The sequence below is a fragment of the Microtus pennsylvanicus genome, chromosome 16 (genome assembly GCF_037038515.1).
Source record: "Microtus pennsylvanicus isolate mMicPen1 chromosome 16, mMicPen1.hap1, whole genome shotgun sequence".
NCBI lineage: Eukaryota > Metazoa > Chordata > Mammalia > Rodentia > Cricetidae > Microtus > Microtus pennsylvanicus.
The window spans coordinates 244,155-264,478 of NC_134594.1; the positions used below are offsets into that span (position 1 = coordinate 244,155).

At 37.6% G+C, this 20,324-nt stretch overlaps 2 protein-coding genes across 8 annotated transcripts in view; one reads left to right on the top strand and one right to left on the bottom strand.

Moving 5' to 3' along the window:
• The window catches only part of Hps3 (HPS3 biogenesis of lysosomal organelles complex 2 subunit 1), a 57,553-nt gene extending 50,908 nt beyond the window's left edge, over window positions 1-6,645 (bottom strand). For 2 of the 5 annotated variants that reach the window (XM_075950967.1, XM_075950966.1), the window contains exons 1-2: window positions 6,379-6,643; window positions 551-1,042 (exon numbers count right to left, since the gene is read on the bottom strand). In XM_075950967.1, coding sequence (XP_075807082.1) covers window positions 551-1,042; window positions 6,379-6,595 — 709 coding nt within the window. In that variant the 5' untranslated portion in view covers window positions 6,596-6,643. Of the gene's footprint in view, window positions 1-550; window positions 1,043-6,378 lie in introns of all 5 variants that reach the window. The other 3 variants (XM_075950968.1, XM_075950965.1, XM_075950969.1) reach the window with 3 other exon arrangements.
• Window positions 6,646-9,635: 2,990 nt separating this feature from the next.
• The window catches only part of Hltf (helicase like transcription factor), a 56,185-nt gene continuing 45,496 nt past the window's right edge, over window positions 9,636-20,324 (top strand). Inside the window, exons 1-6 of one of the 3 annotated variants that reach the window (XM_075951086.1) lie at window positions 9,636-9,835; window positions 10,872-11,079; window positions 15,268-15,434; window positions 16,550-16,683; window positions 17,433-17,530; window positions 19,540-19,614. In XM_075951086.1, coding sequence (XP_075807201.1) covers window positions 9,816-9,835; window positions 10,872-11,079; window positions 15,268-15,434; window positions 16,550-16,683; window positions 17,433-17,530; window positions 19,540-19,614 — 702 coding nt within the window. In that variant the 5' untranslated portion in view covers window positions 9,636-9,815. Of the gene's footprint in view, window positions 9,836-10,871; window positions 11,080-12,152; window positions 12,231-15,267; window positions 15,435-16,549; window positions 16,684-17,432; window positions 17,531-19,539; window positions 19,615-20,324 lie in introns of those variants that run through there. The other 2 variants (XM_075951085.1, XM_075951087.1) reach the window with 2 other exon arrangements.

The window sequence follows — 20,324 nt, forward strand, 5'->3', positions numbered from 1 at the left end:
TCTCACATCAATAATTTATCAATAATGCCCCCCCCCCCCCGAGAGGTTTGCCTACAAGTCAAGTCTTGTGGAGACATCATTTCACTAAAGTTCACTCTTTAAAAATTCTAGCATGAGTCAAGTTGGGGAACAACAACAACAACAAAAAAATGGCAACCAAAGCAAAGATATCTAATGTCATTTAATACCAAATACAAGACAAAAATTAGAAACTCATGTAGGCCAGGTATAGGGACTCACAACTATAATGCCTATACTCAGGATCCTGAGACAGGAGGATTCCTGATTTGAGGCAAGCCTGAACCAAGTGAGTTCGAGGTCAGTTGGAAACATATGGAGATGCTGTCTCAAAAAAAAAAAAATGTTCTTCTTAGAAACCCTCATCTAATACAGTTGCTCCATTACAGACATATAACAAATACATGTAGAAACAAAATAAGCTATGAATAGTCACAAACCCAAAGCAATGTAATAAGAACACCCAAACCTGTTAGAAAAGTGGCAAACCATAGACACTGGGGTTCTTTAGAAAGTCAAAGTCATCATTTACCTTCTGTCTGTTGCAATTGGTTGTTGGTTTTTTGTGGGTGGTGTTTAACTTTCTCTCCATTTGTAGGGTCTGACTCCAGTTTCAGGATTAAGACTTCCAAGTCAGACATGACAGCGACATATCCAACACAAACAGAAATTTCAACAGGAGTGATATTATCTATGTGTATAATTAATGAACGTTCAAAGTCCCACATTGAGAATTCCTCATTAATGATCCAATACTTCAAAGTAAATAAGACTAACTTATTTGTGCAGCCAACAAGTAGATCTCCCTTCATAGGACAACATGAAATGCATAAAGGGTCCTCAGACAGTGGAATTTCAATTATAGACATCTGGTCTCTAAAGCTTTCACAGAAGGGCGCCTCCACATTGTGCCCAACCATTCGAATGCAGACACGGGAGTTTTCAGTCCTCTTACTCCTCCAATTCATGTAAGCACGCAGGAATGTAGTTTTGTTTTTCTCTTCAATTGCTACCAGATAGTCTCCTAAAAAGGAATCAAGATTGCATTTGAATTAGAATTTGAAATTCCACTGCTTAATTTGCTGCCTGAAAATGGAATGCATAACATAAAACAACACATGGATCACCGACTGGAAGGACCAGAGATGCCCTCTAAGGAACAGAGGTATGTGTTAAGTTACAGCAGCCACTCAAGTTCATCCTCTTACTGCAGTTGGAAGCTCTATTGTCACAGCTGCAGCAATATTCATGTAACTTAGAAAATTCAGGTTTTAAAAGAATTAAGGGACTCTTGAGTTTAACAGAATTTACATTTGACATTTCCTTCCCTTTCTAGAGAAGTCACAACTCAGAAAAGTAAGAAAACTAGAGATACCAAATAAAATATAAAGCCAAGTCAATATTCTTTTAACTATTGATTATATGGCATTATTTTAACTGTAAAACTGGTTAAGTACAAAATGAATGCATGTTACCCTCCCCCATCAGTTTCACCCTTAAGGACTAACGTTCACAGTCTGGTGTGTGACCTTCCGAATACTTTCTTATAAACATGGATTACAACAAGGCTTTTTGTCTTTTTTATACATCACAACAATCTATTTAACAATATGCCATTTTTAAATTCATGTTTAACTTAATAATCACATTTTTTGTAACAATACCTGCTTTATGAATTAACAACCTCAAGCATATAGGTTAGCAAGTTTCTTTAAGGAAAAAGGTTCAAGTAACTACACAACGTAAACATAAAATAGAAATCACCTCCAATTATTTAAACAACAAATATATCTTTTCCCCCATGGTGATACACAGCTATCCACCACCCACCATCCCAACATAACATACAGACATGTGGATATCTATAAAATATGTTATAAACACATGTGCCATAAATATTTATTAGTTCACCTATTAATGTAGGGGGATTACCACTATATTTTGTAACAAATAAGCCTATATGTATATAATTTGTTTTTTGTCGGAAATTTATGTTTGGCTACAGACCAAGAGTATTTTAAGCTTTATTAGAAACTGTCAAGATACCACCATAATTAGATAATGGAAGTTCACACTGCCAGCAAAGGTATTTACACATGCCTGTTTCCTACCATCTCAGGGTAAATAGGATATATCCAGTCTCACTTCGGACTCACTACATAGACCAGGATGTCCTCAGACTTGCCATGATCCTCCTGCCCTGTCCTTCCGAGTGCTTATACCATCATACCCACCTACTTTGTGGTAATTTTAAAGTAAGGAACTATACTATGGGATTTGAGTGTATCACTGTGACTTTAATTTGCATTTCTCTGATGATTAGTGTTGTAGAGCCTCTTTTGTGTGTTTTTGGACATTTGCATGCTTTCTTCAGAGAACTGTATATTCCTTTGTTGTATATGCACTGCTAGGGATCAAACCCAGCACCTCATGTGTGCTAGGCAAGTGCTCTGTCAGTTGGCTATATACTCCAGTTCTGTTTGCTCATTACAAAAATAAATTAATGTGTTTTCCTCTCACCAAGTTAGTTTATTATATATTTTAGTCCTGTCTTTTATCAAATATATGATTTACAAATATTTTTTAAATCCTTAGGATATCTCTTTCCATATATTGGTAGAATAGATACATAAAAATCTTTAATTTTGATGATGTCCAATTCAAAATTATTCTTTGGTTGCCTATAATTTTTATATCACATTTAAGTTAGAAAATGACATTTAAAAATAAGGACATTTGTTTAGTTACAATAAAATCTTTTAACTCATATACACTATAAATATATAATGTCCACATATGAAATGAGGTGTCTGTAAGTTGTAGGTCAAGTCCATATTGTATGATTTCAGATTGATGACTGGTTCTGTAAATGCTACCATAGCACTTGCTAAACAGGCCTACTTAACAAGCCTCATTAGCCAACCTATAATGTTCTCTGTAAATCTTTACAAAAGCCCTTCAGGATAAATATCTTTCTTCCAGTTTTGTAATTCAGCACTCTGATGCTCAGAGTATTATTAACAACAACTTGCCTAAGGCAACAGTCGACAAATGATGGACCATCATTTAGTCCAAAGACTTATGCTCATGCTGATAATGGTTCTACAAGGGTTCATATAAGCTTTAAAGGGAGGGCCTAACCTAAAAAGAAATTATGTTCCTGGTACATCATTAAATATACAGGGTGAGGTGGGGGAGGGTCACTGGTTCAGTATACTTGTGCTAAAATGTTAAAGAATAACTTGTGTTGGTTCAATACATACAAGGAGAGTTGTGTGGTTTTCACTTTTTTGCCCCACCACCCACAAACACCTTATAAACACATGTCCCACAGCAGGGCCTTCAACACTGCACAGTTCACTGAGTCTCTCTCTGTCTGTTGGTTATCCTTCCTCTTCACATCATAAATGCAGCCTAAATTCTATTTCCATTATCCCTGATGATGCTAAAAGTTCAAAACTTACCTTCTAAATTGTTACCTACTTTTTCCCTATTTGATGTGGGAGTCCCTTCTGTATGCTGTCAATACCATTGGTTAATAAAGAAACTTCTTTGAGCCTATAGCACAGCAGGGCAGAACAGAGCAAGGGTGGGTGGGGGGAGGGGAGGGGACTAAACTGAATTCTGGGAGAAAGAAGGCGGAGTCAGTGAGAAGCCATGTAGCCCTGTTGGAGCCAGATGGAACTTTAGCTGGTAAGCCACAGCCACGTGGCGGTACACAGATTACTAGAAATGGGTTAAATTAAGATGTGTGGTTATTTCAGGAGTTTAGGTGACCAGAAAACAAACAAGTGGCCAAGCATCCTCATACAATACATAATGTTCTTGTAATCATTCATCATTTCAACTTGATTGAACTAAGAAAGACCTTAGAACACACCTCTGGTTATTTCTTATGAGGACATTTCCAAAAGTAACTAGATCATGAGCACTGCCCTAATGAATGAATGCATTAATTCACTGGTAAATTTAAAATCTGGAGATCTTAATATGGTGAGCGTAGAACTGTGGAAAGGAGTTTGGCTCAATAAAGGGGACATCTGGAAGGAAGATCACTGCTGAAGAGGGAGCTTCCAGAAACTCTGCTTTGCCCTAGTTCTTTCCTGTTACTGCTTCACTTCACTCTCTGGTCACCATGATGTGAGTTCTCCATAACACAGTAGACTCACACCTCTCAAACTATGAGCAACATAAATCTATATTCTTTCAAATTGTTTATGTCAATTATGTCAAACTTCAGGAACCCCAGGAGTGACTTACATAGTGTACACATTTTACAGAAGGAGAACAGCATTTAACTGATTAGGAAGTGCATCTGATGGTTTTAGCACCAAGTGTATGTTGGCGGGGTAGGGGGTGAAGCAAAACTGTCAAAAAGACATGATCTGATCACTCAATTGTATGGTGAAGGGGAAAGTTTTATTGACAATAAGAGAGAGAAAAGCTAGAAGATCTGAAAGAGTTGAGAGCAGAGAGAGAAAGAAGCAGACTAAACCCAGATGACTGGACATGGCCAGGGCTATCTGCAAGAGAGAGAATAGCAGGGGATAGGAAAATAGAGAGAGTAGTGAGAACAGCAAGAGCAGAGAATAGTGAGAATAACCAGGTTCTAAGTAGGACGAGAGCAACTGTGGTGAGGGAAGCCTGAGCTGAAAGGAGCTTAGGTTAGAGAAGGAGGTGAAGAAGGCTCAGACACCAGCATGGACTCTGAAATATGTAACGGGTACTTGTGAGTAGGGACTGAGGGATCCAAGAGGCTAGCCTGGACCTTGATATGCTGACACATACCACAGGTAAATTGGAAAACCATAGATCCCTTTTGCTGGAGGTAAGGGAGATGACTCCTTTTGAACCAGCTTCACAAGTTTCTGAGGCATGTTAGCTTTTATCTCACTGCCAGAAATACCCCTATATTCCTCATTTCTGGATATTTGGACGGCTTTTTAGAGTTTTGGAATTGGGCCTGACAGTAAGAAAAAGAAAATGCTTTGTGCTTGGGTAGAAGATCTATAAAACATTATAGTAAATATAAATACGGAAATTTTTCTGATTTTTGACAAGGGTAGATTTGCTACAGCAGAGGACACTGAGCACTAAGAATATAAATCCCCTGGTCCACGTACTGAGAATATGAACGCAAAGCCAAAGGACAAGTCAAAGGTAGGTTTTTCTGGACATAGGCACAGTCAGGAGTCAGTCTATTAATGTTTGGTCATGCATGGATTAAAAGAAGTTACACTCAAAGGTTCAACTGTGAACTGGAAGCTACCTTTGAGTTATATGGGCCGTGACGCTAATACCATCCCACATGACTCCTAAAGTTCTTTTAGGCAGCCAACTTAATTATAAAAGCATTTCTGTTCTTCAAGGTTTCGTTAATGAGGTTATCACAGTTTAGTGCTAGCCTCCTGCAGTTGGTGTGGCTCAAGTCCTTAGTACACAAGCTGGCCAAGCATTTGATATCCTCCAGAAAAACTTCACTGTGTTTCTGAAGTCCAGGAATGAGAACCTTCTTCTTCTTTTTTTTTTATTCTTATAATTTATTCTAAATAGTTCTTAGGCAGAGCTACTGCAATGGAAGGAACCCAGGAATCAACAGTAATGACAGGCAAGAAAACCACCCATCACCCATTGCTTCAAATTTTAGAATAAAACTCTCTTTAAAAGAGTAAGGCAAATTGTGTAAATATACAGCCCATGTCTTTGTTTTACACACACACACACACACACACACACACACACACACACACACACACTTAAGAATTTGCAAAAGTCAAACCATCAATAAGTAATATATAGAAGGGCTGGCTATGATCTGGAATATTTTTTGAAGGAGAGCATACCGTGAACTCCAGGGTATCATTTTCCCTCTTCTTTCTTTTGTGTGAGGTTGGAGAATTTTTACATTCATATTTTTTTAAGGGTCTGGCATAAGTTGTACCCAGCTACAGGCCTTTAATTCAAGACGTCAGCATTTCCTTGCCCCTGCAGGCTGATGCCTATGTTGAGTGTTTTTTGTTTTGCTTCGAGACAAGATTATCTGTAGCTGAGGCTAGTCTGGAACTCACTAAATAACAAAGGACTTCCTTAAACTTCTGATGCCGCCCCCCCCCCCCCCCCCCCGCCGCCTCCACCTCCCAGATGCTGAGATTACTAGTTGAACAACCTCAGAGAGGAAGCTTAGACCCAAGGCTTCAGACAAACTAGGCAAGCACTCCACCAAGGCGCTCCTGCCTATCTGTGGTTGCTATGACAACTGCACAAAGCACCTTCAGCACTTAAATGCCAGACCCGCAGCAGCCAGCGGAGAAGCTCTAGCCCCTTCCCCACCCAGCGCCCCGCCCCAAAGCCGCTCCTCACCGACTTCACTGTAGGCCATGCGCAACACCCTGCCCAGCGTGGAGAAGGAGCAGCGCAGCTGGCATGACTCTGCTCCCTGCACAGCGAACGCCTCCACCTTGCAGCCCGAAGCCACGAACAGCGCATCCAGACCGCCGCAGCAGATCTGCTCCGGCTCCCGCTGGCAGGGGACTACCTGCTGCGACCCAAATGGATGCAGGTTGTACAACTGCACCATCTCGGCAACTGAACAGCAGAGCGGCTTCCGCAAGCAAGCAAGCTGCTCCGGATCACGTGAGCGCTCTGCCCCCGCCCAGAGTTCGGCTTCTTAAAGAGGCTGTGCGGGTGGAGTTAGGTGCACAGCACTGGGCGAGTGCGGATACCTCGGGTTCTTCTCTTGAATTTTCACTTTACTGCTTCTGGCTGGGTATCTGGAAGCTTGAATGTATTTTATTGGATCATGTGCTGGTTTGTGCCTGGATCAACTTCATGGTTTTACTCTTGTTTTCCCATAGCGTAGCATTTGAGTTTCTGAAGGATGGAGCTGCAAAACCTGAAGTAGGTATATGCCTCCAAACTTAGATTGAAGAAGACATCAGAGAACAGAAAGATTTCTCATGGTCTTAGATAGGTAGGTTTAACATAGTAAAAATGGCAATTTTACCAAAAGTAATGTACAGATTCAATGCAATCCCTATCAAAACCCCAACACAATTCCTCACAGACATTGAAAGGACAATACTCAACCTCATATGTAAAAACAAAAAACTCAGGAGAGCCAAAACAACCCTATACAATAAAGGGATTTCTAGAGGCATCAACATCCCTGACTTCAAACTCTATTATGAGCTATAATAATGAAAGCAGCTTGGTACTGGATTAAAAACAGACAGGTAGACTAATGGAATCAAACTGAAGACTCTGATATTAATCTACATACCTATGAATACCTGATTTTTGACAGAGAAGCTGAAAATATAAAGTGGAAAAAAGAAAACTACAACAAATGGTGCTGGTATAACTGGAAGTCAACCTGTGGAGGGATGAAAGTAATTCCATATAAACCACCGTGCACAAAACTCAAGTCCAAAAGGATCAAAGACCTCAACATAAATCCAACTACAATGAACCCCATTGAGCAGAATGTGGGAAGTAGCCTTGAATGCATCAGCACAGGGGAATACATTCTAAATATAACACCAGTAGCACAGATGCTGAGAACAGCAATTAATACACGGGATCTACTGAAACTGAGAAGCTTCTGTAAGACAAGACACAGTCAACAAGACATAATGGCAGCCCTCAGAATGAGAAAAAAATCTTCACCAACCTCGCATCAGAGGACTAATCTCCAAAATATACAAAAGAACTCAAGAAACTAAAGACCAAAATACCAAAGAATCCAATTAAAAATGGGGTACTTATATAAACAGAATTCTCAACAGAAGAAACTCACTCAAATAGCTGAAGGATATTAAAGGAACTGTTCATCATCCTTAGCCATCAGGAAAATGCAAATAGAAACAACTTTGAAATACTATCTTACACCTGTCAGAATGACTAAGATCAAAAACACTGATGAGAGTTTATGGTAGAGAAGATGTGGAGAAAGGGGAGTGCTCTTCTATTGCTGGTGGGAGTACAAACATCTACAACTGCTTTGGAAATCAGTATGGCAAGTTCTCAGAAAATTGGGAATCAATCTACCTCAAGACCCAACCAGACCACTATCAGACATATACCCAAAGAAGGCACACTCATACCACAATGACATTTGCTCAACTGTATTCATAGAAGCATTATATGTAATAGCTTGTGCCTGGAAACAACATAGATGCCATCAACTGAAGAATGGATAAAAAAATGTGGTACATATACACAGTGGAGTACTACTCAGCAATTAAAAAACATCTTGAAATTTGCAGGCAAATTGATGAACGTGGAAAAAAATTATTCTGACTGAGGTAACCCAGATCCAGAAAGAGATATATGTTATGTATTCACTCATAAGTGGATAGTAGGCATAAAACAAACAATCCCAGAGAAAGTAGGTAACATTCATAGATCTGCCTAAAAAGGTGAAATATACATGAGCTCTTAAAACTTCCATCGATTAACTGATGGAAACAGATGCCGAAAGGCAAATCCAGAATGGTTAGTTGAGGAACTCAACACTGGACAGAGCTCACGGAATCCTATTGAAGAGAGGGAGGAGCGATAACATGAGCAAAGGTATCCAGGTGGTGATGGGGAAACCCATAGAAAACGTTGACCCGTACTAGTTGGAGCTCACTGACTCAAAACTTACAACCAGGAAACCTGCATTTTCCTGAGAAAAGCACAAATGGCCACAGCTGCCACCTCACCTTATATCAACGCTGGATCATGGTTGCCATTTTTCAGCAATAGAGTGGTAAAGTTGTCCTCTTTTATGGCTTTCTTCTACAAAGGGATGAACATTTCTTTAATCACAATAAAATAAGGTGGGGAAGGTAAATTATGTTTTCACTCGAATTTTGAGAACTCAGGATCTCGTACACACCTAATGTCAAGTTGGGAGCATAGGCCCCAGCCCCTCCCATCTATCCCAACCCCTAGGCCTGGTCTGGACTTCAAATCCCAGCAGACCAGGTCCTGACCCCTCCCTGGGGATGGGGTCAGGGCCACTCCTCAGGGTACTTAAGTGATCCCCCAAAAGAGGAACTTGTGGTCTCCCTTTCTTCCTCCCGGGGGTCTTGTTCCTGCAGCTTCCTGGTTCCCCCTCAGGGCCACCCAAGAGGGCAGATTTCCCCTTAAACCTGGATATTTCTTAATTTGGCTTGTTTTGATTTGCGTGGGCAGGGAGCAGGGAGCTCGTGTTAGAAATATTCCTAACACCTAGGTTACTTGGAACAAACACCAGGGAGTAGCAGAGGAAGGGGCAAGAGAGATAGTGGGCATCCCACTCAGGACTCCTAGGAGAGACCCTGTGAGGCACTCCATTAGATACGGCGGGCTAGGGAGAGTCGGACCTAAGGGGGCATCCTTATAGTTTTGGAGCAGTGGTTGAAAGAAGTCTTTTGTGTGGCATAGAACTTTAAGCTAGGTGGCTCACTTTAGAGGCCTCGAACTTTTCCCGCCCTTGGGTCGCAGAAAAACCCGGATGGAACATCCCGGACATTCCCATGGCCTTTGAATTGCAGCATGGGGCGGAGCTTCCTATCGTCTCATATTCTGATTGTTTAGTATTCACAGTTTCTTCGTTTCGATTGGACAATCGTAGTGCTGATCACAAACGTCACTGGCCTCTGGGCCTGTTGCTGGACTTAGCGGGTGTCGACGTCAGGGTCTCTCTCTGGGGTCGAGCCTCGCTGTTCGGGTTTGCTTCCTGGTGTCTGGGTCTCGAAACCTTGAGATTTTTCAAGCGGCTTGAGGGGTCCGGGGCGCCCAGGTACCCCGAGGTCTCCGCGCCCGGCGCCATGTCCTGGCCGTCCAAGAGGTGAAGGGCTGAGGGGGTGGGGCGGGAGGCCGGTGGCTCTGCGCTCCCCTCCCGGGCGTAGGTGCAGCTCCTGTTCCTTCTCGGGTCGCTTGTGGCTCGCGGCCAACTCGGGAATTTGCTGCCAGCACTTCGGGAAATCTTCACCGATCGTGGGGAATCCGAAGCTCTACCCAGTTGGCTACCCTCAGTGCTCTAGGCATTGTTAGGAATTTCTGTTTTAACATCTCCGAGACAGCCCGACTCTGGTGTCTCACAGTAATGTGCACAGACGTGCTAACATACAGAGGAACTGAAAGGAAAACTCGCAAAGGATAGCTCCGTGTGCTTTTAGAAGAATGACAACGTCTAGGAGGCTTCCAGCAAACTTTTAATCATCTTTAATGGTTTTCATGCCCATTCCTGCAATAATTATCCTTAAGATCGAAGTTACCTTTAAAATAACAAGCTGGTGCATAGGTTAGCTTTCTGTGATACCTGAGTTAAAATGTATTCTGTTCTGAAGGAGTAAAAGCAGTGTTATGTTGAAAATATTTTCATAGTCGAACCACCCTTCCACAGGAGGCGGGAGGCAGAGGCAGGCAGATATCTGATTTCAAGACCTGCCTGCCTGCCTGTTCTACAGAGTGAGTTTCTAGGTAAGCCAGGGCTACACAGAGAAACCCTGTCTCGAAAAACCAAAGCGAACAAACAAAAAAACAAAGCATGTAACAATAATTAGTTTTTATAAATGTTTTCTTCATTAGTTGGCATTGAAAACTTTGACATGCAACTCTAGCTTCAGGTATCACATACATTTTAATGTAATATAGTTTTCACCAGAAAAGAATTTCCAATATTTAACAGGTCAGATTATCCTGGTAGCTTTCCTCACTCAGTTCTTTTTAGGCAAGGTAATTTTTAAGTTATATTTGCCACATAACAAATAAAATGGAAGGAAGTGATTGGCCTGAAATACTATTTGATTCTGTTCTTTCAAAAAATACTTGCTTAAATCTGTGGTTTTGATGTCTGTTTTTTTAATTTTTTATTTTTATAGGGATCCTGATTGGAAGTATTTGCAGTCTGTCCAGTATGGAAGCCATGGAAATTTTCCAAGACTTTCATACCCAACTTTCTTTCCACGTTTTGAATCCCAAGACATTATCCCTCCAGATGACTTCCTAAATAGTGATGAAGAGCTAGATTGCGTTTTATTTGGAATTTTGAGAGGTCAAGTTGTTGGACTACGCTATTACACAGGAGTAGTGAGTATGAAGAGATACTAAATAAAATTGTGGTATACTTAATGGTTTTAACAGTAAATTATATTAAATGGTGATATATACAATTAATGTTTTACTTTAAGTGACTGAAATATGTCACTCAAAGGCTAGTCAGAAATACCTTTACCATCTTTGACTAATTTTTTACATTTTTGCCATGCTTACAGTATATAAAGCACTTTTGCCCACACTGTCATTGATCCTTATAATTTCCGAGGTACTCTTCCTTAATGGAAGATAGAGATGGCTAAAGAAGATCTAGATGGTTAAATGGTTTGCCCTAAGTGCGGAAAATATATGTTGAATTTAGAAAGTGACTTTGAATCCATCAGTTATTACTAAATAAGTTAATTGTTTATTTTTGGGTTCCTCCCTTTATTTTTGTAATATGAATAGCTCTTGTTCTTTTTTTCCTATGTTTCTCTTTTCTCCAAATTGAATGTGTGCGCGTGCAAACGCCCACGTATGTAAGAGAAAGAAAAAGGGACAGATTGAGAATATATATATAATTTTTTTCTGGACAGTAATCTTCATTATGGTCATCTTTGTTATTTGGATAATATTTCTAATATCTAATTTTTTACGAGAAAATTTCAAGCATAAAATCAAAATAAGATTCAGAGATTAGCAAGTATTTTCTGTATTTGCTTTATTTTTTTCTTTGGTCTTTTGTAAAAAATAGTAAATGTATCACTTTATATTAGTATAGTTCAGTATATATTTCTTTACAATGCAGTTTGGGGGCTGAAGAAATGACTCAGCAGTTAAGAGCTCTTGGCTGCTCTTAGAGAGGACTAGAGTTCTTTTCTCAGCACTCATGGCTGGCAACTCACAACTCCCTTTAACTACAGTTTCAGAGGTCTGTGCCTTCTTCTGGCACACATGGGTACTCATAATAAGCCCCCACAACATACACACATATCTAAAAATGCAACACATATTTAAAAAAATTAGTTTTTACATTTCATTTTCATTAAAAGAATTAACAATTATATATAATAAGTTATCAATAGTTGGATTCTGTTGACTATTTAAAATGTCCTTATTTTTATCAGGATTAAAACAGGGTTGATGTATTCTCTATGGCTGTTATGGACTATAAGGCTGTTACAGATTTGTGTGTCAAAAACAAGGTTTGTTTTGCGGAATCTTGTTGGTTTTGTTACTTTTCCTTTTCCCTTGTGTATTTACGTTAAAACTTGCTAAACGATTTTTTGTAGTTGTTGTTGGGGGAGTGAGTTTGAGACAGGCTTTAACTTTATAGCCTATCCTGGCCTGGAACTCACTAAGTATTCAGGTTGACCTTGAACTCATAGTAAACTCATGAAGGTCCACTTGTCTCAGCCTTCTGAGTACTTGATGGTTTCAGAACATTTTTTTCAGTATGTATAAACTGAATTAATCAGGGGATACTTTGAGGGAATTCTGTGTTTCCCATTTGTCTTGCTTTTCATTCTCTGTATTTTTTATGTGGGTACATCTCATGTTGTTTAGTAGTTGTAGGAGATGTGCTGTCCAGGAGATTACTTAGGGAAGAGCAATTATTTCTTGAGTTTTTATAAATCCATAATTTTCATTTTCTACTTGAGTGTTTGACTAAACATAAAGTGCTTGTTTCGTGTTTATTCTCTGTATCCTAATGCTGCACACACATGGTTAGTGAAGATTTTGATATCAGTAGGATTTCCTTTCCCACTTAGCTAAAATATAATTTTTTTTGCCTGATGATTAAAAGATATTATTATTATCTTAAAAGTCTAATAGTTTCATTAAGATATTTGTTCTATAAATTTGTTTCATACTATTTCAGAACAATTCTGTGATTATAATTTTAAATGCTTGCTTTATTCCAAAGCTATTTCTTCTTTAGGAACTCCATCTTCTCTCATTTACGTCCTCTCTCCGACTTGCTCTGTTTGCTGTTACCTCTATACTCTCTATATCTGCTGCTGACTCTGAATATTTTTACTATAATTTTTCATTTTTCTATTTTCCCCTATCTTTTATTTTTCTTACCATGTTTTCCCAAATACTTTGTTTATATTTGTGTTATTTTACTCCAGTCTTGGCCCTTGAAATATTTTCTTTCCTCTCGTCCTGTTAGCAATCTATGCTTTCTTCTCTGGGATCTTACTGCTCTCTGGCTCTCACATCCCTTCATGAGTTGTTATATTTCAGGTTTGCACTATTTCAAAATTTATATTGTTTTTCTAAAATTTAATTTTGTGAAGGATTAGTTATAGGTATTAATCTCATAACAGTTACTTATTTTTATCTTAGAATAATCTCTGTAACACTAGTTAACTAATAAGAATATATGCTGATTAAATATTTAGCTCATTTTCCCACAGTATTGTATTTAGGTAATGCATTCATTATTTTAAAATAGATAAAATGCATTGAATTTTCATACCATAACTTACCTTATACGTTCTATACTTTTTTCTATAAATGTACATATATGAATTGAAATCATACATTAATAAAAATAAATCCAAACAGAAAGTGGTTAGTTACACCCATTACAGTTATGCCGCCGTTGTACCTAAGGGTATTTCTTGCCACTCAGTAATTATTCCAATTTGAATAGTTCACAGCTGGCTAAGACTGTTGATAACCCACCACCACTACCACCCCCAGAAGCCTCCATAGCACCTTCCTGACCTATGAAAGCTACTCAACAGGGAATAAGTCAGGACCAACGTCATTTCTCCAGATCCTGTGGCCAGTGTGTGTGCTGTCTTCACACTGTCTTACCATAAAATTCTGGAGGGCAGCCAAGAACCAAAACAATATCATGTATTATTTTGGGAGTTTCTTGAAGGCCAGAATCCTATATCTGACACTGAACTTTAAATTTGTCAACCTAGGGTTTCAGGTATGAGCATAGTTCCCTGTGTAGAGTAACTCTAATTAAACTCTTTTACATAGAAAAACGTCTCACACACATAGTATGTATAAATATATATATATATGTGTGTGTGTGTGTGTATAATTTCTGTGTTATTTTTGTTTTCATGCATCCGTCATGTTAATTATGTCTCGCCTAACCCACCCTGTGCTCTACTCTCTCTCATCCCTCTCCCTAATTAAACTTCCTGTTATTCCTCTTTTCCTCTTCATATCACCTGACTTCTTTCTCCCACTATTAAGCACCCTTTATTGTCCCTTTCCGGTTGCCTGGATTGTGCAGACAATAAGATCCATATATGATTTAGAACATGTAATATTTGTGTCTCTGGGTCTGGATTACTTTACCCAATATAATGTTTTTCTTGACTTGCAAATCTCATTTTTCTTTATAACTAAATAAAATCCCATTTTATGCAGGTACCACATTTTCGCTCTTTATCACTTGATGGACATATAGGTTATTTCCATGTCCTAGCTGTAGTGAATAGAGTAAATAGGAACATGTATGTGTGCATGTGTCTCTGACTCAATCATTTAGGGGCACATATATCCAAAGTTTAGCTATTTGAAAAATGTAGGTAGTATTCTCTTCTTTAAGGTAGACTTACTGTACCTTTCATATCTTATAACTTATTTTTTAATAAGTTTTAGCTTCTTTTTTTCTTCCTTTTTTTTTTAGACAGGGTTTCGCGATAGCTTTGGAGCCTGTTCTGGAACTAGCTCTTGTAGACCAGGTTGGCCTTGTGGCCTTGAACTCACAGAGACCCGCCTGCCTCTGCCTCCCAAGTGCTATGGTTAAAAACATGTGCCCCCACTGCCCAGCTAAAACTTACTAGCTTCTTAATATAAATTAGAAAACTAGAGTAGAAGAATCATTTTAAAATATATACTTTAATATTTCTGGTTTGAGCTGGGCCTCTAGCTCGTTGACAGATTGCTTTGTAGTCTTTACCAAGCCTTGGGTTCAATCCCCAACATAATATAAACTGGGGGTGGTAGAACACATTGTAATCTCAGCACTCAGGAGATAGAGGCAGAATGATCAAAGTTCAGTACTGTCTTCAGTTCAAGATCGTCTCTGGCTACATAGCACATTTGAGGCCAGTTTGATACACGAGACTCTGTCTCAAGCCAGCAAACAAAATACAGAGAAAAACTAACAATAATTTATATGAATGAGTATTCTTGAAACAGTACAAGGAAATCAAACTATTACTGTTCATATTTACATTATTATTATCTTCTTATTTTTACTAGGTAAATAATAATGAGATGGTTTCTTTACAACGAGAGCCTGATAATCCCTACGATAAGAATGCGATTAAAGTAAACAATGTGAATGGAGATCAGGTTGGCCATTTAAAGCGGAATCTTGCAGCTGCCTTGGCCTTTCTCATGGACAACAAATTGGTACAAGTGGAAGGGTATGTGCTTTTAGAGTTTGTTTTAGTAATTGTGATTTTTAGTTCTCTTTGAATATATACACATTTCCTGGGCATCTGGAAGTGTCGTGGCACCATACTTTGGTGTACTTTCAGACATGTTCAATTTTCTTCTTTGACTTTCCTATCTAGCTATCAAACAGTTGTACACTTATTTTCTTATTATTACCATGGAGAAAAACAAACTTGAAATCAAACTTGCAGTTGTACTTAGCTTCCCGCCTCATACTCCTCCAGATTCTGCATGACAGGTATGCCTTACCAGAGGAACTTCTGATGGTGGGGTGTTTTTCCTGTTGTTCGAAACAGGGTTTTGCTGCTAGAGCCTGGCCTTGTACTCCCAACCCTGCCTTAGCCTCCTGTGTACTAGAATTAGAAATGGGCACCTTCATGCTTAGCTCACTTGCACATTTTAGAGTTTTCTTCATTTCTTACTGGAAATAAAATCGAGATATTCTATAATAATAATTTTCTCTCTGAATGCAGAACTTACTAAGAATTGTCTTTTGATAAATGATAGATCTGGCACATGTTGTCCATTGATTGGGACTTAGGAAGTGGCTGCCCTTTAGCGAGGGCATATTCTCTGCCAGCTTTTTCGCCATTTTGTTTCTCATTGTGAGAATTTCATTTTTCATTCTGGTTACTTGTTCTCTGTTAGTATTTGTGATCTTATTGTAAATATTTGGGATAGTTATATCCTAATCCTAATGCTTTGAATATTCATCCCACTTGATTTGGAAGATAAAATAAATGGTTAACATCGCCTTTGCTTTTTCCTTTATAAATTTTTAGTGAACATTAGATGCTAAAACTATCATGTCAGATATATGCATTATTTTGCTTATTTTGCAATCTTGCATGTAAGTTGTCTTTTGTGAACTACGTTATCCTATTATCTCAAGTTTCTTTGACATCCTTTTATAAAAACACCTTTTTTCCTGATTGTTGATTTTATTTCTTTTTCTGTTTTTCAGATTTGCTTAAATAATCCCTTTTTGTTTTAAATTTTTGTGTTTGAGTGATATATTGAATATATTCAGAATTAGTATAAAAATAACTTTCAGTTTTTCATTTTTTTCCCTTTACTATAATAGAGTAGTTCCTTTTGGTGCAAATAATGCTTTTACCATGCCTCTTCATATGACTTTTTGGGGAAAAGAAGAAAATAGAGAAGTGGTTTTAGATCAGTTGAAGAAACATGGATTTAAACTGGGTTCCACCTTGAAAGGTAAGTTTGATACTGTGAGGTTCAGGGATTGTAATTTGTCTCTTTTAGTTTGGTGGGCTAACGTAATGTCTGCAAAATACTTTAAATTATAACTCCTTTTTTAAAATCTTTTGAAGAATTGCTGACGTTTCCTTTTATATTTCTATCGAAATGATAGATTCTGAGGAATATATGAATGTGTTTATTTTGTCACTGTCTAGCCATCATAGATTACTCATACAACATGAGATAGTTAATCATATTGGTCCACCATTATATGTCCAAATCAGAACTTCATGTTTGTAATTATGGATTCATCCAAACACCAAAAAATGCACGCAAGGAGGGCCAATGTCCCCTATTTAATTTTCCCCAATATTAACCTAATTCTTTATTTTAAACATTTATTTTTAATAACGTTTTTTAACAAAAAGAATTGTTTAGTAGGGAGTGAAAAGGAATTTGCTGTTCTCTTAGAATTTATTCAAATAATATGCAGTTATTTTTAAAACGTAATTTTTTTCTTTTGTGAATGATTATTATTTAGCTTTATTTTTTTTAGCTGTAGGGATATATTTCAGTAGTAGATCATTTATATACTTTTATATTCTTTGCAGTTCTGGGACTATCCATACTAGGCAATTATTCTGACACTGAGCTACAACCCCAGGACTATGGGATTTTTAAATACTGTTTGGTATTTACATTTATTCTGGTGCTTAATTTCTTTTTATTTGCTCATTTTATTTTTTTCTTTTTGGAAACTGTAGATTTAGGATTGAGTTCGGAGAATAGTTTGGTCTCTGGAAGATCTGGACCAAGATATAATATGCCAGCTCATGTTGCGGTACAGATGACAGCTGAACAGGTAAGCTTTCTGTTGTTTGTTCATTTTTATCTTGAGTCAAGGTCTCATGTAGATTTACCTCAAAATCATTTTTGTCTTAGTTAGGGTTTCTATTGCTGTGAAGAGATACTATGACCACAGAAACTCTTAAAAAGGAAAACATTTAATTGGGAGGCTTACAGTTTAGGAGTTCAGTCCATGGTGGAACATGGTGTCATGCAGGAAGACAGGCAACTGGAAGTGGTCTCTCACTGGGCATGGCTTGAGCATGTATGAGAACGTAAAGCCCACCTCCACTATGTTACATACTCCAACACGGCCACACCTCCTACTAGTGCCTCTCTTTGGGGGCCAATTTCTTTCAAACCACCACAACTGTGTGGCTGAGAATGGCCTTGAACTCTTGGTCTCCCTGCCTCTGACTCAAATATTGGGATTAGAGGTTTGTCATCATGCCTGCCTCAGGTATGTTTTTATCTTGTACTGTATGTAAATTTTTAGTGATAAAGGTTGCTGCTTAAGAGAACAAGATAAATATGTATGAGCTGGTATTAGTGATCTTTAGTTGTGTTGTTAAAATTATAATGAAAACTACGGTAATGCATATAGAATGTAGATATTTATTTGCAAACATAATCTTAAAAAGCAGTGATAAGAATTATACTCATCCCTTTTAATTCACAGAAACGAACTATCCAATCACACACACACACACACACACACACACACACACACACACACAGCACTTTTTGTATAGAATCACTAAATATCTCATATTTTAAACAATTTCTAAATTATCTGCTATAAATATAAAAGATATGTAGTAGTTAGTCTATTGTTTAGGGAATAATGACAAGGGAAGTCTGCGTAAAGAGGCTTAGTACAGACATAAACATTGTATGACACAATATTTTTGATTAATTACATCTATGAAAAGGAGGATGGGTTTACATTTATGCAGTTATACAGATAGAAAATTATAGATACATTGTATAGGTAATATTTTTGTATTTAAATTTTCAGAATGTCCAAGTGGTAATAAAAAACACTAGACTGTGAAAAGTATTCTCACTCTTCAGTAAGATTGCAAATTCACTATTAAAAAACTTAAAATCTTTTATATTACTGGAATTATTTTGCCTAATTTGTAATCCAGGATGTTGTTAAACCAAGTTACTCTGAAAAAATGTATATGATGTTTGTTAATGTTAATATAAATAATTTGGACCATAACATTAAAACATTTTTATGACTGCCCACCAGTAGTTTTAGACTAAAGCATTCAAACATTTTATATCTGTTTATCTACTACAGGTACTCTTTTTATTTCCCAAATAAACTTTTCCTGAATGTTGACAGGACATGAGCTTGTGCACGGTGGGCAGATCGTAAGCCACTTCTATTAAGCTGGCATGTTGTTTTCTAGATGACTGCTATGTATTCATATGTTAATTTGTAAAGATATACAGTGTAAATTGCTTTAAAACTGAACTAGATCAATTTAAATGATCAGCTAAATTAGCCTAATATTGGATTTACCCTAACAGGACATTCTAATAAGTTTGCCAAAATAGTTTAAATGCTAGCAGAATCATAGAGTTCTAATGGGAGAGAGAAAATTGGCAATTTAACTTCTTTCATGTTCTAGATTCATGAAAATAAGACACAGGCAATAGTTCTCTGCCTAAACATGCAGGGTCATTTGTGCACATGTGTTAGGACTTAAACTTCACTCCTGTCCTTTCAGTATCTTTAGGATTAGGCCTTGTAGAGGGTTGGGCCAATGTTCTCTCAGCAGGCTTTATCTGTGGTCCTTTGTAGCTCTTTTGTATATTTATCTGAAATGAGTACATTTACTTCTATAGAAAAATCACCTTGTAATGCTTTTCAGTGAGTGATTTACTATCTCAGATACTTATTTTATGTATGCTTCATCATTTGACTTATTCAGTGTAAATGATTTGAAACCTATAGATTACATGTAATTTTCACTTTGTTTTTAATCAGCATTTATTATTTTTAAACTGTAGCTCAAAACGGAATTTGACAAATTATTTGAGGATTTAAAAGAAGATGCCAAAACTAATGAGATGGAGCCAGCTGAGGTACAGAACCTATATATTTTTTAAAAAAGTGGTTGTTTTGTATATAAAGTTTTATAATGACTTTGCTTTTCAAGTGTGCAATATACTTTGAGCTTAACCATATTCATAACCCATTACCTTCTCCTTTCTCTCCCGAGTATTTCCATGGAGTGTTTGTTCTGTTTTTCATGTCAGAAAGAATATGTTTGTATTATGTATATATGGATATTTGCATACACACACCCTAGGTTCCCAGTATGAGAGAAAATATGTGATGTGGGTCTGACTTTCTTTCTAGGCCTGGCCTTTACCACAAAATAATAATGATCCAGGTCCATCTATTTTTCTGTAACCCACATAAGTTTGTGCTTTAAGGCTGAATAAAACTGCACAATGCAAATATGCTTCATTTTTTCATCTCTTCATTTATTGACAAATGGCAGATTAAACTTGGAAGAGCTCACTCACAGTAGATTATATGTATATGTAGCTTTCCTAGATAACTTCATATTGATTTTGATAGTGGCTGCACTAGCTTACATTTCCACTAGCATTATAGAAAAATTCCCTTTTTCCTAAGTCCTTGTGAACATTTTTCTGTTTGTTTAAAATTATACCTGTTCTCATAACTTAGTGCATAGCTAAGGACATTGGGCACTCTTTCACATGTATATTGGCCATCTGTATTTTGCTTTTTTGGAAATGCCTGTTTTCTTTATTTCCTCATTTGT